The sequence below is a fragment of the Melopsittacus undulatus genome, chromosome 3, assembly GCF_012275295.1.
Source record: "Melopsittacus undulatus isolate bMelUnd1 chromosome 3, bMelUnd1.mat.Z, whole genome shotgun sequence".
Classification (NCBI taxonomy): domain Eukaryota; kingdom Metazoa; phylum Chordata; class Aves; order Psittaciformes; family Psittaculidae; genus Melopsittacus; species Melopsittacus undulatus.
In genome coordinates, this window is record NC_047529.1 from 114,951,611 (window position 1) to 114,966,213 (window position 14,603).

Consider the following 14,603-nt stretch of genomic DNA (forward strand, 5'->3'; position numbering starts at 1 on the left):
AAATCTGGTAAAATGTTTTTACTGAAGCCAAGCAGTGGGGATGGAGAAGAGCCAGGAGCAGAGCCCCGTGCTTCAGGGTGCCTATGTCTCTAGCAGCTATTCCGAAGGCTGTGTGGCAGGGACAATGTAAGGGAGCACTGGTTTCGTTTCTATAATCTGAAGAAATGGAAATTGGTTTCCCATAGCAGAGATACCAGTGAGCTCATCATCCCTTTGTGCTTTTGTGCCAGGAACCCCTGAGTGAGACCAACTCAGCAAAGTCTCTTTGCAGGACTCTTGGAAGGGGCTTTATTCATTTGCAGAGATTGCCTGCAGTACCAGGGCTCAAGTGAATGAGCCTGTGTCACAGTCTCATATGTGGCAGCACAGGCAGTGTTCACCTCTGCTGGGGAAGCCACCTGGCTGGAGATAAATGATTGGGAACATGCCCTCCAGCCTGTGTGTATTCTTGATTCAAACTGGGAATGATGGGTTGCCTGTGGTCAGCTGTATCTTTGTCTTATATGCTCCTCAGGCAAACACCATCCACTGCACCAAACCACACTGTTAATGGTTTTGGGTTTAAGTGAAGTCTGTTGGGAGAGATTTATTCTGCCATGTTAAGTGAGATTCCCTTCTCTTTTGTAAGCTCCCAGATGATTCTTAATGCAGTTACTTACAATCCTGTGATAGCAAGTTGTTTTCTGTAAGCAAAGCCAAGAGGGGCTCCACTTTACCAGGGTGGGTGTCGGGAGTTTGTTGTCTGGTGTATTTTGGGACTTTAGACTTCAAGGGTGATGGGACTCTTTAGGACCTGGACAATTCTGGCTGCAGTTAGTTATCATTACTCGCTCATAAACAGCAGTGTGGTGAGGAAGAGATGTTTCTCTGTCTCTAGCTTTTTCTTGTATCTGCTAATTTCTTTCGTGTTAAGTCTCACTCAAGGTTATAAGCTTGACATTTGGTTCCTCTGTCCTTTTTCTGGCTTGTTTTTCTTGCCATGGCTTGTAAACATTCACAGATCTCTGTGAATTGGAGATTTTCTTCTTTTCAGTTTTGTGTGTTAAGGTACAGAGTGTACTGAGCCCAGTCCTGGGCAACCTGTTCTGGTTGATCAGTGACTTGGATGAGATGATAACAAGAGGTGTCTTTTTAATCTAGACAGTTCTAAGACTTGTCTGCTGTGACTGAAGCCATGACCTGGTAGGAGGAGATCAAGTTTTCTCCTGCAGCAGTGCCACAATTCTGAGTTTGTGAGGAAAACAAGGCTGTGCTCCCTTGGATGAAAGTAAAGCTGTGGCTAATATAAGACAGGGGCTTATACAGGGAGGCTGGAGACCTGAACACAATACTGCTGTGATGCTTTTGAAAAGAGAAAAGTGTGAAAGCCTTGGAAGAGTCAAGGGAGAGACCATCAATTTCCAACTAGTTGGAGCGTTAATCTTTGAGTCCTTATATATTTATCTTTTCTAGGAATTGTGATCTGTACAAAGAGAAAATCTTCCTTTTTTTAACTTCCATTCGTCTTCATCTGTGTGGTGTATTGTGGCAAGGAGTTTCATGTGTAAAATAGCAACTGTGCAAGATTCATGGGCAATGAGTTAGTCTGCCGTGAGCGATGGTCCTCTGTTAGGGAACATGGGAGTGAGGATCTCATACACAAGAGCTTGGGAGACTTCAGTTCCTGCAGCTAGCATATAATCTGTGGGAGGATTTCCTAATAGAAAGAGAATGCAACATATGAAAACAGAAGACCTTGCTAAATGACAGATGGGAAGAAAATGATGTTTGTGATTGGAAGATGTGAAGATGAAGCAGGAGGCTTTATTTGCATGTAATGCACACAAAATAAGAAATGCGAGGCATGATGAGGGCTACTGGTATATTCTCCCAAAAAGTGGGCATCAGGAAGAGTGACTCCATAGGTGTCTCTGATTGTCTTCATTCTGAAAAGCACTTGATATGTTACTTGTATAAACTGTACTTGGTTAAAGAGCTGGAGCTTACATTTCCATGACTAGTGTTAGGATGCAAGACTGAAGGATCCCGTTTTCTCCATGAAGTCTTTCATACTGTCCCACCACTTCCATTTCTTTGGGATACACTATGAGACCAAATCCATAGACCCGGTATCTTCTTGTTTGAAAGAAGTTTCTCTCACAGGTGCTCTGAACAAAGCCTCCAGAGAAGTGATTGAGGTAACTCACAGGGGATTAGTGTTAGGCTGCCTGTGGGACTGGTGAAGACTTAACAGAGGGGAGTTATCCCTATGAGACCAGGGGCCATCAAGATTGCACTTCTACAGGGAAGATATTTTGGAAGTCCAGGACGAATAGACATGAAGACCTTCAAAGTGTCAATCATTGACTCAAATCCAACTCCTATATTAAGCATCTCAAGCCAGTGACATTGTGCAGTAGCTCTCTGACCTGCATGTGCTAGATGTCATTGGCTCTTTTTTGAAGCAGGGCCATGCCATGTATTGACATTTACATGGTACAAAGAAAGGCTGATAGGTTTCCCAGGCAGAGCTGTTAAACTTCACTGAAAGCCCTGCCACATCCAAATGAAAGGGTTTTATGTGGGAATGAGCCACAGACTAAGGTCAGTACCTCTCGGGTTAGAATTGGAGCCTTAGCTTTTGTAAGGAAGACAGGACCCTGCTGTCTGTCTGTACAGCAGCTAGCACAATGGCACCTCAGTGTCAGCTGTCCCCTCTGTGAACTGCTGTGGCACAAACAAGGTATTATACCTGTTCTGGGGACAAGCAGAGGTCTGTTAACTTGGCAGTGTTCCTCAGTGCCAGCTGCCTTTCTTAAATGACACGTGTGTGTGAATGCATACAAGAAAATTGTGGTTGCAGTGGGAAAAACAACGTCCTGCGTTTACTTCAGGAGTATCAGCAATGGGGGTAAAGCTGTGCCACTTTCACCATTCATTCTTTAACGGTTGGGAAAGTAGTTTAAAGATAGCTAGGAAGGGAAAGAGTTCTGATTTCTTAAAGGGCAGTGTAAGTAGAGAAGGGCAAAAGGTAGCTTTAATAAAGGAGGAGAAAAAAGGTGGCAACAGGTTAGGGGACGACAGAGTCCGAAAACACAGTCATATTGTGATGTTCACAAAATAGGTGTGTTGACTTGCTAGCTGTGTCTGTCAGGATTTCTCCACTGTTCCTGTTTCTCTGCACCAGCTGTATGTGTCTTTTGTAGGCACCTAGTGAAACATACTTGCTCTTCTGGGTCTCTGAGAGGGAAGCGTCCTTGGAGTGTTTCAGCCTAAAACAGGTTCCCATCAGTGTGATGGCTGCATGCTGCCTGACCTATAAAAGTCAAGCATGCCACATCAGGCCTTTTTAAAAAGGAAACACAGCATGTAACCTTTTGAAACCTGTTGTCACTGACTTCTGCTGTGGGCAAGTAGCTTGTGAGACTTGGGTAAGAATGATGGGAATGCTTGTTATTCTGAATAAAAAGCTGTAAGGAATGATGAAACTGTTCTTGTAGTGATCATGTTATTCCAGAACTGTCTCTGTAAAGGTTTCTTTTGAAGTATTGCATTTTCCTTTGACTTACTTGCTTTTGGCCGCTGCCAGAGACACATACTAAGGTAGAGTTTCCTCTACACAGGAAACTGCACCAATGGGATCTATCTGACCTACAAAAGCTTGGTTTCAGATATCCCAACCCTTCCCAAGAGGCAACTACCAAGTTTGTTCAGTGTTAGAACATGTTTTAATTGGGTATTTGGGTATACAATAAGTGGTTTGGAGAAGTCCATTGGCTGACCCAGAGCAAATGTTCCTGAAAATTCCTGATAGAATATGTGAATTATCATTACTCTTAGAGCATTTACAGGTGTCCAGTGGGACTGTAAGATTCTGTGCTGGCAGGGACAGCATAGTGTGTGCTGTTGAGGGGAAGTGTGGGTACATACATAGGATGGCTGAAGTTAACATACCACTTCCATTTGTGGGTACCTTGCAAGATGATAGTGCTGTTGACAGGATGTGTCTTTATTTCGGTGGTGGGTTTTGGAGATTCAGTTGTCCACGTGATGTGGATGTGGTAGGCCATGATGGTTACAGGCTGCATGCCTAGCAAGCTCAGGGCAGGGTATGTTCGTTGTGCTTGGGAAAGAGCTGGTGGTGCAGTAAGGTGGAAATAGCAGTGGGCTGTGTGTTTTGTGTTGCTGCAAGTAAGAGGATATGATGGGAGTTTGAGGCTGGAGATGAGGATGTGTAAACAGAGTTGGTGTGGCTGGGTGTGTGCAGTTAGGTGGGGTGATGCCTGCAGGATATGAGAGTGGGAGGGTGGGAGAAGCTGCCTGGGCAGCAGCAGGGCAATATTCAGTGTTCATGATGAAGCCTTTTATTTCTTTTTGCCCCCTAGATCTCCTACCCCCAAAGTGACGAGGACAGCGATGACTCTGAGGGAGAAAACCAGGAACTTGCTCAGATTGACAGAGGTAAAGGGATGTGCTCATGTTCTTGGAAGTGCCTCCTTCTCTGTCCTCAGTGTACCACAACCAAATACATTGAATCAGTCACCCTGTAGTCTTTGGGATCTCACAGGCAGAAGCTGGTGTTACCAGAAACTGCAGTCGCACTTTTCTTACCAGAGGTAGATGTGTTAAAGCATCAGTGCTGCAGAGATGGGGCAGCAAAGATTTATAACTGAGTCAGCAGCAGAACTGGAACTAGAAATTTATCTTCTATTCCATTCTTGTGCACCTGCATCATCTTTGTTCTAGGTTTCCTTTTTCTTGAGTTCTGACCTTTACTTCCCTCAGTCCCCTGGGCTCATCTTCTACTTAGCTTGCTCCCTTCCTCCTGTACTGTTGGTATTAAGCAGTCCTATTGACAGAAGATAGACAGGTGCTCTGCTGCTGTTTTTGAATCTGGTATAAAGCAGCTTAGAGCATCTGTTGAGCTATACTAAGTCTCTGCCATTGGTATATGGCCTGTATTTTATTGTTGTTTAGCCAAATTCAAGTGGATTCTTATGCAAAGGCAGAAGTTAAATTCCTGACCCACAGGACATGTCCTATCAAATTAAAATCCCTGCTCCATATGCTTAACACAGAAGGAGCTCAGCAGAGCAGGTAAAGTGTGCCCAGCTTATGGCTGAAGGCAGGCTTTCTTGTATGACAAGCCTTGTAATAGAAAGAGGACTTTCACCTCCAGAAACCAGATCTCTATTATTCGAGCCATAGATGTGCTGCTTAGAATAATGTAACTTACTTGCCTCCTCTGCCCCGAGAACTGGTCATTAGAACTTGATGGTTTCAGTTGGAAGCAAGTGCTTAACACCACATTTGTAAGATTAGGTCTTTTCCATGCTCAGGGGATGAGGTGAGCAGCAGATCCACATTCTTGCTCTGCAACTAGACTTCCAAGTGACAGTTTGTGAGGGGATGTCCAGCAGCCTGGTCTAAGCAAAAGTCTGGAAACTTCCAAAGGGAAGCATTCAGCCAGAGTGTGTCTTCTGGGGAAGAGAAGATGGGAAAAGAGCTCAGAAGTTTCCTTGGGAAGAGGTAAAAAACATAGGTTAGGAAAAGGCAGGCCCAGGGCATGGCACACAGAAATGTTCTGCCACTACTCTCTCTCTACTCTTCCCACCAGAGAGAAGACGGAATTGTACCTTGACCCCTCTGGCCACTAACCAGCTCCAGAACCAGGAGCACCAATGCTGCAAGGTTCGTGCCCTCCTCCACGCCAGCCTTGACCGCCACAGCTCGGAAGAGGAGCTGGAGCGCATCCACCGGGAGTTCGCGGCTGAGAAGCGGAAGTGGTCGCAGGTGAGCAGGCTTGCCTGCTGCAGTGACAGCAACAACACCTCCTCCAGCGACGACGAGGTGAAGAACCTGTGCGCCATGTCCTTCCATCCTGCGGCAGAGCCCACCGATGGCCTGCACGCCAGCCCCAGCCCCGTGCTCTTCAGTGCCTCCCCTCCCAAGAGACTGCAGCCCTTGGTGCGGAGCACAGCCTCCAGACCTTTAATCTTCACAAGTGTTGGGGCGGGCCTTGAGCAAGTCATGCCTTGTAAGAGACATCGCCAAGGGTATGGGGATAAGGTCAGCAGGCCCAGCCTTGACCTGGAAAAAATGCAACAGGTAAGAACTTTGTAAGAGGAAGGAAACATCACTTGAGAGAAGTGTAAGGAAAGACATAAACGAGTTATTGGGGTAGGGTTGCCTCTTGTGAATACATCTTCTCATGAATACCCTCTTTAAGCCTACTTCTGCTGTCTGCCTAGGATAAGCTAGGCCTAAGTGTGGATATCGAAGTGTAGATGCTCGAGTAGCTGCTGCTACTTGAGTTGCTTTTACTACAGTTGGGCTGTTCTCTTCCCCATTAGGAAGGCAACACCCATACTGTCTGGTTGATCACATGATGCAGGAACAAAATCACTGGAGTTGACTTGAGTCAAATTACCCTGCTGCCATGATCTGACCCATACCAGTTACTCCAAAAGAGATTAATTGCTTAGGGGTGTATAAGGAGACACCTTTGCAATGAAAGTGATTGTAGACTTGATGATGATAGGATCTCCTTGGAGCCAGGTCTCTCTGTACCTCCTAGGAGTTTCACAGCAATGTAATCCAGTGCTTTTCACTTTACAAAGGATTAGGGTTTGTTCTAGATGCAGTTACTCTTGGGTTTGCAAGACCTGTGTAGGGGCCTGGGGTTAAAGTGTGTAAATGCCAGTAAATGCCTTACTTCTGTAGTGGCTGGGAAATAATGTGCCTGGTACTGGTGTGCTGGGCTGCCCTGCATAGTGCCCATCTGGCATCTCTTTTCCACAAGGCATTACTGCACAATTAATGTTCAGCTCCCTCTTGATTGCTTGTTTTTCTTGCACTGGTGTAGAACAAGTGTTTGAAAGGGTACCTGCAGGCATCTGCTTGATCCTGGTAAACTGCAGTAAGTTAAAGACAGTTAATTCTGAATTTCCTCTTGCTAGGGAAGAGTTTTGCAGCCCCTGGTTGGTTGGGTGTACTAGTTTTAACCTCACTAACAACACCTCCTTTAAGCCTACAAGATGAACCCACTGAAAGAAAGGACTATATATTTATTTTCCAAGATGTACGCAAGTAAGACCCCTCCATTTCCCCATTACATTGCTGCTTGTTCTCAGTCCTGCTGGCAGCATGCACCTCATGAATACATAATGCAGGGACTTGTGGCTTCAGTACACTTTTCATCACTCCCTCTTTGCTCTTCTAGCCAAGTTTCTGCTCACAGAACATTCAAAAGGCCCAGTCTTGCATTTCACATCACCCAAATCTTCTACTGATACTGACAGACTTTAATTAGTCTCACATCCTAATGAGATGAGAGGAAAGCTGGTGCCCAGCTGCCTGTTCTTTTGGAGTGCATGTGAGTAAATGTAGAAATGTTCCTTTAGAGCAGGTGCTTGCTCTCATTTGGATCCCAGGCATAGCATCTATCTACTGTGCCTTCAGTTCTTCTCAGCAGTGTGTGTTTGGGAGTGTGTTGGTGAAGGTTAGGGTATAATGAAGTAAGCTTTATGAACTGTTGTGGTTTCTCTGGGCAACCTTGGGAGAACAATTTGCTCCCTGGTCTATCTGCTCTCCACCCTACTCAATCAATTGAGGCAAAGAGTTCTGCAAAAGACGTTGGAAGCTGGAGTGGAGTTGTGTGGTTTTTAAAGTACTTTTACACTTGTAGCTTGTGGAATCCCTGTTATAAAGAGAGGATATTCACCTGGTGGCTTTAATTTAAGAGTGTACTTTGGTGAGAGATAGTGGGGACAGAACACATGCAAAGCAAGATGTAGCTTGAATATTGGAACAGTGTGTGGTCATTTGCATCATTTTTATAGCTTCAGTTGGTTACTTGTCAACCAGTAAATCTTGAAGCTTCATGATGACTGCTCACTTGCTACCTGTACTTGTTTCTGCTACAGAAATGGTAATAGAACTCTGTTGTAGATTCCATCTTCTGGCATTTGTATTCCCATCAGCTTAGCTTATTTCTTATGAGAATGACCTGAAATCTGCATTTTGAATTCTGCCACAAATCCTTGGGCAAGTCTCATTCCATACCTCCATTCCCCACCTGTAAAATGGGACCAAGGTGTTTCTTGATCTGTTTTCATTCTCCAGCAAAACTGGTATTAACTACCTGGGTAGCACTTGGCATCATGTGTTTTTCAGTCAGGTAAAACATATAAGTGAGGAATGACAATATTAAACTGGCTACTGGAAGGCTTCATCTGGGCTCTTACTTTCCATTCCTGCAGCTTTGTGGAGCTGACATGACAAAGACTATCAGGCAAGACTAATTTGTACCAGAAGCAAATGGGTTCTAAGACAGAACAGCACTTTTGGGTGTGTGATGGGGTATGGGTTACTCAAGGGTTGAAGAAAAGATGTTGAGTGCTTTGCCTTGGCATCAAATCCTGTTTATGTTTGATGGTGATGGAAAATCAGTCCAGAGAGCAGCTCTGTGGGATGTCTTAGGGATGTTCATTGACGAGAAGCCCAACAGGAGCTGGCAGTATGTGCTGGCAGCCCAGGAAGCCAACTGTATGTTGGGCTGCATCAAAAGGAGTGTGGCTAGCAGTCTGAGGGAAGTGATTCCCCCCCTCTACTTTGCTCTTGTGAGACTCACCTGCAGTACTGCATTCAGCTCTGGGGGCAACAGCACAAGAGGGACTTGGACCTGTTGGATTGTGTCTGAAGAAGGGCCACAAAGATACTCAGAGGAATGGAGTACCTCTCTTATGAAGACCAGCTGAGAGAGCTGGGTTCCTTCAGCCTGGAGAAGGCTCTGGGGAGACCCTATAGGAAAAGGGGGAATGGTTTTAAACTGCCAGAGGGTAGATTCTAATTAGATATTTGGGGAAAAGACTTCAATATTAGGGTATTGAGACACTGGCACAGGGTGCCCAGAGAAGCTGTGGCTGCCCCATCCCTGGCAGTGTTCAAGGGCAGGTTGAATGGGGCTTGGAGCAACCTGCTCTAGTGGGAGGTGTCCATGGCAGGGGATTGGAACAGGATGGGCTTTAGGGTCCCTTCGAACTCAAATCCTTCTCTGATTCTAGGAAGTGTGGGAGAGACCAAGTGGGTTAGGGGCAGTCTAAGCATGTTTAAGGTGTTAGGTCATTGCTGTGCTTCTGCCTTCATGGCCTGTGGGTAAATGGAAATCTCTATTATCTGGGCATTTCAGTTCAGTCTCCCTGAGCAGGGAAGGCTGCACAGGAGGAGGCTTATAAAGCCCTTTTATGGTGAGGTGCCAGGCCATGCAGACACCCGTGCCACAGCAGTGAATGACCTCTCCAGCCACCCCTTGATCATGGTCCTTGGACAGCAATGTCATTATCCACTTGCTGTTGAATGAAGACAGTGCATGTCCTAGAAAGCCTGTGGTTGCTTCCACCCTGTTACCTTAGACCGGCTTTTGCAGCAATGCTGAGAGCATGAGGTCAAGGAGACCAGGGACATCCTTGAGGTGAAGGCACAGAGGGACACAAGCTAAGGTGTAAGGAAGTCCAGGGTGTCACAAAGTTCATGGAGTTACTGAACTTATTCCCATGGGATGAGACTAACTGGTCTGGGCACATTGTGTAAATGGAGAGCAGGTAAAGGGTCTTTCCTCCAGTGCTGTTTAGTAGGACTGCCTGGAGCTCCTTTGATATCTTTCAGCAGCTTGAGAAGCCAAGTGTAGCATTTCAGAGAGAGAGAACATAAGATACCTCTCTTGGAGGAGAGCAGCTTTGGGTTGGCATGATGAGCAATCCAAATTGTGCTCATTTATGTGTGGGTAGGTGGCTAGTAATGATAAAGTACAATGCAGAGAGCTTGGCTACAAGGGTGTATTTCCAGTTACACTACAAAGTCACTGGGTAGTTCTGAGTAAGTTGTGAAACCTTCCTGTTACAGTTTGCCTGCATGTATGATTAGATAATATGAATACTCTTGTCTTATGGAGGCTTAGTGCATTATTTGAAGTGCTTTGAGGTGCTAGGATGAAAAAGGCCATCACAGATGAGAAAAACACATCCTGTGCTAACATTTGGATTTCTCACTGCAGACACTGCACCCCTTTGGTGGGTGGACAGTTGCAGTGCACAACAGGTAAGTGGAACTCCATCTTGGCTTAACACTGAAAGTGTCCTGAATAAAGTGTGAGCTCTGATCAGGGTTTAGCTGTGTAATACCAAGCTCAGCAGTGCTTCTGCTGAATGTTTGAATGCTGGTACTTTGGTTGCACTGGGCCTGGTAGGGTGATTGTCACTTGGAAGCTTTCTTGGGGCCAGTAGTGGCTGCACAGAGGCTGCAGGGCAGCACTCAACACCCATGACCAAGGACCAGTATATGACCCCTGGCTCACTGGGGTCTGGCCTTTGGGCTGCTAATGGCTCCAGGGTGAGGTTTCCATATCCTTACCACAGCTGGGCTTTGCCCTTGTCTGTCTCTCCAGGACTTGACAAATAGCTTCCAGATAGAGAACGTGTAAGCTCGTGAGTCCTTTTCACCTCTTGGCCTCCCATTTGAATCCAGGCCTTGTCAGCTTCTGAAAGTTATCATCTGTTTGCCTGTATGAGCCTGCCTCTGTGCCAATGGGGAGCTGGAAACCCCACTTCTGGTGCTGTCTCTGCCCTGAGCCTCACTCTCCAGAGGGACTGAATGGACTTGAGGGGCTTGTGCTTAGTGTTAATGCCTTACACCATTTCCCAAGCTGCCCCATGCCAGAACTTGTCTCTCCCAGGTGTGAGAAACTGGTCCATAGCAGCTCTTTGTCCTGGGGTGCAGCAGAGTGCTTGCTGAAGCAATGCAATAAGGAAACTGTTGCAGAAGCTGATTGCACCATTAAAAACTGAGAAATCCTGCTTCTGGTAACCTCCTGCAATTTTGCTTGTATTTGTCATCCCCAGAAATATTCTACACCAGCTGCTCCTTCAGCACAGAAGCTCCTGTCCATCTCACCCCTGCCAGCATCTGGCACCAAAGCAGCCAGCAAAACAAAGGCTGCTGCAAGGCAATCTGAGCATGAGAAGGTTTGGAGCTGAAAATGACTGGTGGTCCAGGCTACTTGCCTGTGGGGATGTAGCTCTGGGACTCTAGGTATGGACCACCTGAGTGGGCAATGGGGCATGGTAGAGGTGTCTCGTTCTTTGTACATTTGGAGGAGCTGAGTTGATGTTCTCTTCTGGTTTGATGTTTGCTACAAGGACTCTGGCTCAGTGCCACCCAGCTGATGTCTGGTTTGCTGATTAAGGCACTCCTAGTTTGACAGTGGTGGAGAGGGGGGACTGGGAAGGAAGGGTGCTGTCTGGAAGGTAGGAGACTCAATAACAAGGGAAGGCATGAGGAACCCCACCCTGCCCCGAGGGGGTAATTATGACTCTGCCAGGCAGCAGATACCTCTTTCTCTGTGTTCCCTAAGTGTTCCCTGGATGGTTATCTAATCCATGCAAAAACATGCTGTAGTGGAAGTGCCTGTGTGCTGCTGGGCTGGATGAATCAGAGCATCAGAGAGCAGTAACCCATGTAGAACTTGGCCTTGCTGCTTCCTAGAAAGGGTGATGATTTTCTCTTCTTTCCTGAAGGAGGCAATTGGGCTGGCTATGATTTCACTTCACTGACAGTAAGGTTCACCTGCTGCCACGGTGCCAGCTTGTAAATGCCAAGGGCAAAGCAAGTAGGATAATGTAGTCCTATTCCTAAACTCTTGGCATCAGTCAGTATGACAGAGGTTAGAGCATTCTCACAGAATGGGTTGAGGTTGGAAGGGACCTCTGGAGATTATCTTGTCCAACTGCTGTGCTCAAGGATGGTCACCTACAGCCAGTGGTCTAGGACTGCATCCAGACAGCTTTGGAGTATTTCCAAGGATGGAGACTCCGTAACTTCCCTGGGCAACTTGTGCCAGTGCTTAGTTACCCTCACAGTAATTGTGTTTCCTGACATTTAGAGAGAACCTCTTCCTGAGTTTCAGCTTCTGCCCATTGCCCCTGGTCCTGGGCACCACTGAAAAGCACAGGCTCCATCCTCCCTTCAAGTATTGGTACACAACATAAGGACAATTCAAGCTCTCTCAGACACTCTTCATAGGAGGGATGCTTCAGTCCCTTAATCATCTCTGTGGCCCTCCGTTGGACTTTATCCAGTAGCTCTGCATCTCTCCTGTCCAGAACTGGACCCAGCACTCCATGTGTGGCCACTCCCCATAAGATCCGTTGATGCTGTGTTCACCTTTCAGGTGTGCTACTTGCAAAGCTTCATCCTGATCATGCATCTCTCCTTGGACCTCTTCTGTCACTGTGTTAGCCCTATGACAGTGTGTTGGTTTGTCTGTTCCTAGTGCCAAACACTTCAGCTCTTCTCCTTTAATCCCTTCCTTCCCTGTTTTGTCTGAGTCAATTTTTCACCTGCATTTTTCACCTGCATTTTTCACCAAAGGTGCATCAGCTCAAGGGGGAGATGGACAAGTGAGCTACTATATGTGCTTCTTTCTGGAAATATCTATCTGTCTCTGGGTATCTGGCCAGGTAACTTTGCCTTCTTTTCCTAGGAGCTTGCATGTTGGTGAATATAGCTACCATGAGACCTAAGTACCATTTGGGCTGTCTCCAAGCATAAGCCAGCAGCCTGAACATCTGCAGAAACCTCTGAAATCTGGTCCTTGAGGTGCTGCTTTGAATCATGAGACAGTGGGGATTAGGTTGGTCAGAGCGATTTGGAAAGCACCAAAGAGCTTGGGTGAAGGAAAAGGAAGATTGGGGAAGGAAATTAGATGTGGCTGAAGTTTGGAAAAGTATGTGTTGAAGGCAAGAAAAGAGCTGTGGGAAAGATGAGATTAAGAATAAGTAGAGACAGAGCTAGAGACAGTAATTTTGTTGTATTAAGATTCCCAAAGGGACAATAATAGCACCCTGGCACCAGTGGTAGTAAATTATGAGCCTAAGGTTAAAGCCAGTGGCTTATCATTTAGATTGGCAAGCTTGCTGGCTACCTTCCCAACCCTGCTGTCCTTTTTTCTCTAAGCTCTAAAGCTTGGTAAGAAGGTATTAGGCTAAAGCCAATTCTTTGGCTGCAGACCAGAGAGAGGAGATCAAATGGGCATATGGACACCACTGGCATGTGTCCTTGAGATGTGACTTAGGGAGAAGTCTTGACTGAGGGTGGTGATACAGTGTGAGGCTTGAACTCCTGGTGTGACTGAGGGGTAGTAGGCCTGGAGGGAGTGAATCTGGGGGTGGGAGGGGAGAGTGTTGCCACCTGAAAGCGGCTGCCAGAATATCTGCATATGAATGGACAAGGCTGTGGTCTTGATCTCTATCCTTTTTCTCTCAAAGAGCCACAGAGAATAATGTCTGCTGAAGGAGCAGAAGGAAAAGCCCAGTCTCCCTTATTTCCTGCAGTGGTTCATGGTCGGTTGGTGGCAGACCACACAAATCATCACTCAGCAAACCCCAGAGATCCTAACTGCAGGTGGGGTGAATGGCAGTCACAGAGTGGGTGCTGGGTTGGATACCCAATTTTGTCCATCTTGCAGCATATTCATCTTCTTTCTCCTGGGAGGTGGCTCTTGTGGATGCTTTTTGAAGAAGGTTTTCCAAAGAGTGTCTTGTTTCTTGTTTTGACACAGCACAGTGCAGAAGGATAATGCTGGCACAGTTTCTTCCCCACTGTCTCAATTCAGTCCAAGTAGGCTTGAGGGCCTGGCAGATTAAGAAGTTTTGCTGTAACCTGTTTGTACTTTCCAGCAAGACCAGTTAGTAGATGCTGCTTGAAAATGAAGGCCAGAACCTTTTCTATAGTGCTTTCTTCTGGAATAGGGCTGGATTGTCCTCACACAGCCTTGGTGTGTCTGGGCTAGAAGTGCTGCCTGTGTTTGGTCCCCATGTGGCTGTTGATACCTCTCCTTTCCCACTCCTCCTGCAGCATGTGGCTCATTGTGATACAAATATCTCATCCTTGCCTGGGGAGAAAAGGAGTTTGCAGGTGGCTTCACCATATGCTGTCACTGCCCATGTTGTATTTGGTTTGCGGATGAATGGATCTCTCTTCAGGCATGGTGAGTTACATCTTTTGCTTATGCTAGCAACCTCTGAAAAGGAGAAAGCCTTATATCTGCCTCTTCAGAGGAGCAGTGAGGTGAGCTTGAGGAGACTAGAGAGGGTAAATTGTTATGTAGAACCAAGCTGGTTATTCCTCATGCAGTCCAGAAAGTGCCTGATGGCAGTTTTTTACTTGCTTTTCTTGCTGTTACATAGATTAAGAAACTGTAATGAGCAGAAGAGATAGGTTAGGCTTTTTCTCTTGTTCCTACCCTACCACCACCACTAAATGTTGAATTCTCACCTTGAACACTTATGCAGACAACCAGTCTCTTAAAAGTCAGCACCCATAAGACAGCAGGGGCTGTGGCTGCTTAAAAATCAGATAGTAAGAGGCTTGTTCAAAGCACTACAATGGTATCAAGGAATGGAAAGTAAGAGCTTGTTTTTCCCTTTGTTTTCCACTGGCACTGCTTAGCCCTGTATCTCTGAAGCAGGACACTGCTTGGCACGGTGATTGAGAGGTGTGCTTTCCACCCTGGGGCACTGCCTGGGAGTGAGAAGGAAATGGGAGGTGGTAGTGTGGGTTTGGAACCA

The 14,603-nt window shown here is 46.4% G+C and overlaps 1 protein-coding gene across 5 annotated transcripts in view; it reads left to right on the plus strand.

The window, feature by feature from the left end:
* LOC115945820 (uncharacterized) overlaps positions 1-14,603 on the plus strand; it is a 53,092-nt gene that overhangs the window by 12,233 nt on the left and 26,256 nt on the right. For 3 of the 5 annotated variants that reach the window (XM_034061148.1, XM_034061149.1, XM_034061152.1), the window contains exons 2-3: positions 4,365-4,440; positions 5,597-6,087. In XM_034061148.1, coding sequence (XP_033917039.1) covers positions 4,365-4,440; positions 5,597-6,087 — 567 coding nt within the window. Of the gene's footprint in view, positions 1-4,364; positions 4,441-5,596; positions 6,088-13,890; positions 14,024-14,603 lie in introns of all 5 variants that reach the window. The other 2 variants (XM_034061150.1, XM_034061151.1) reach the window with 1 other exon arrangement.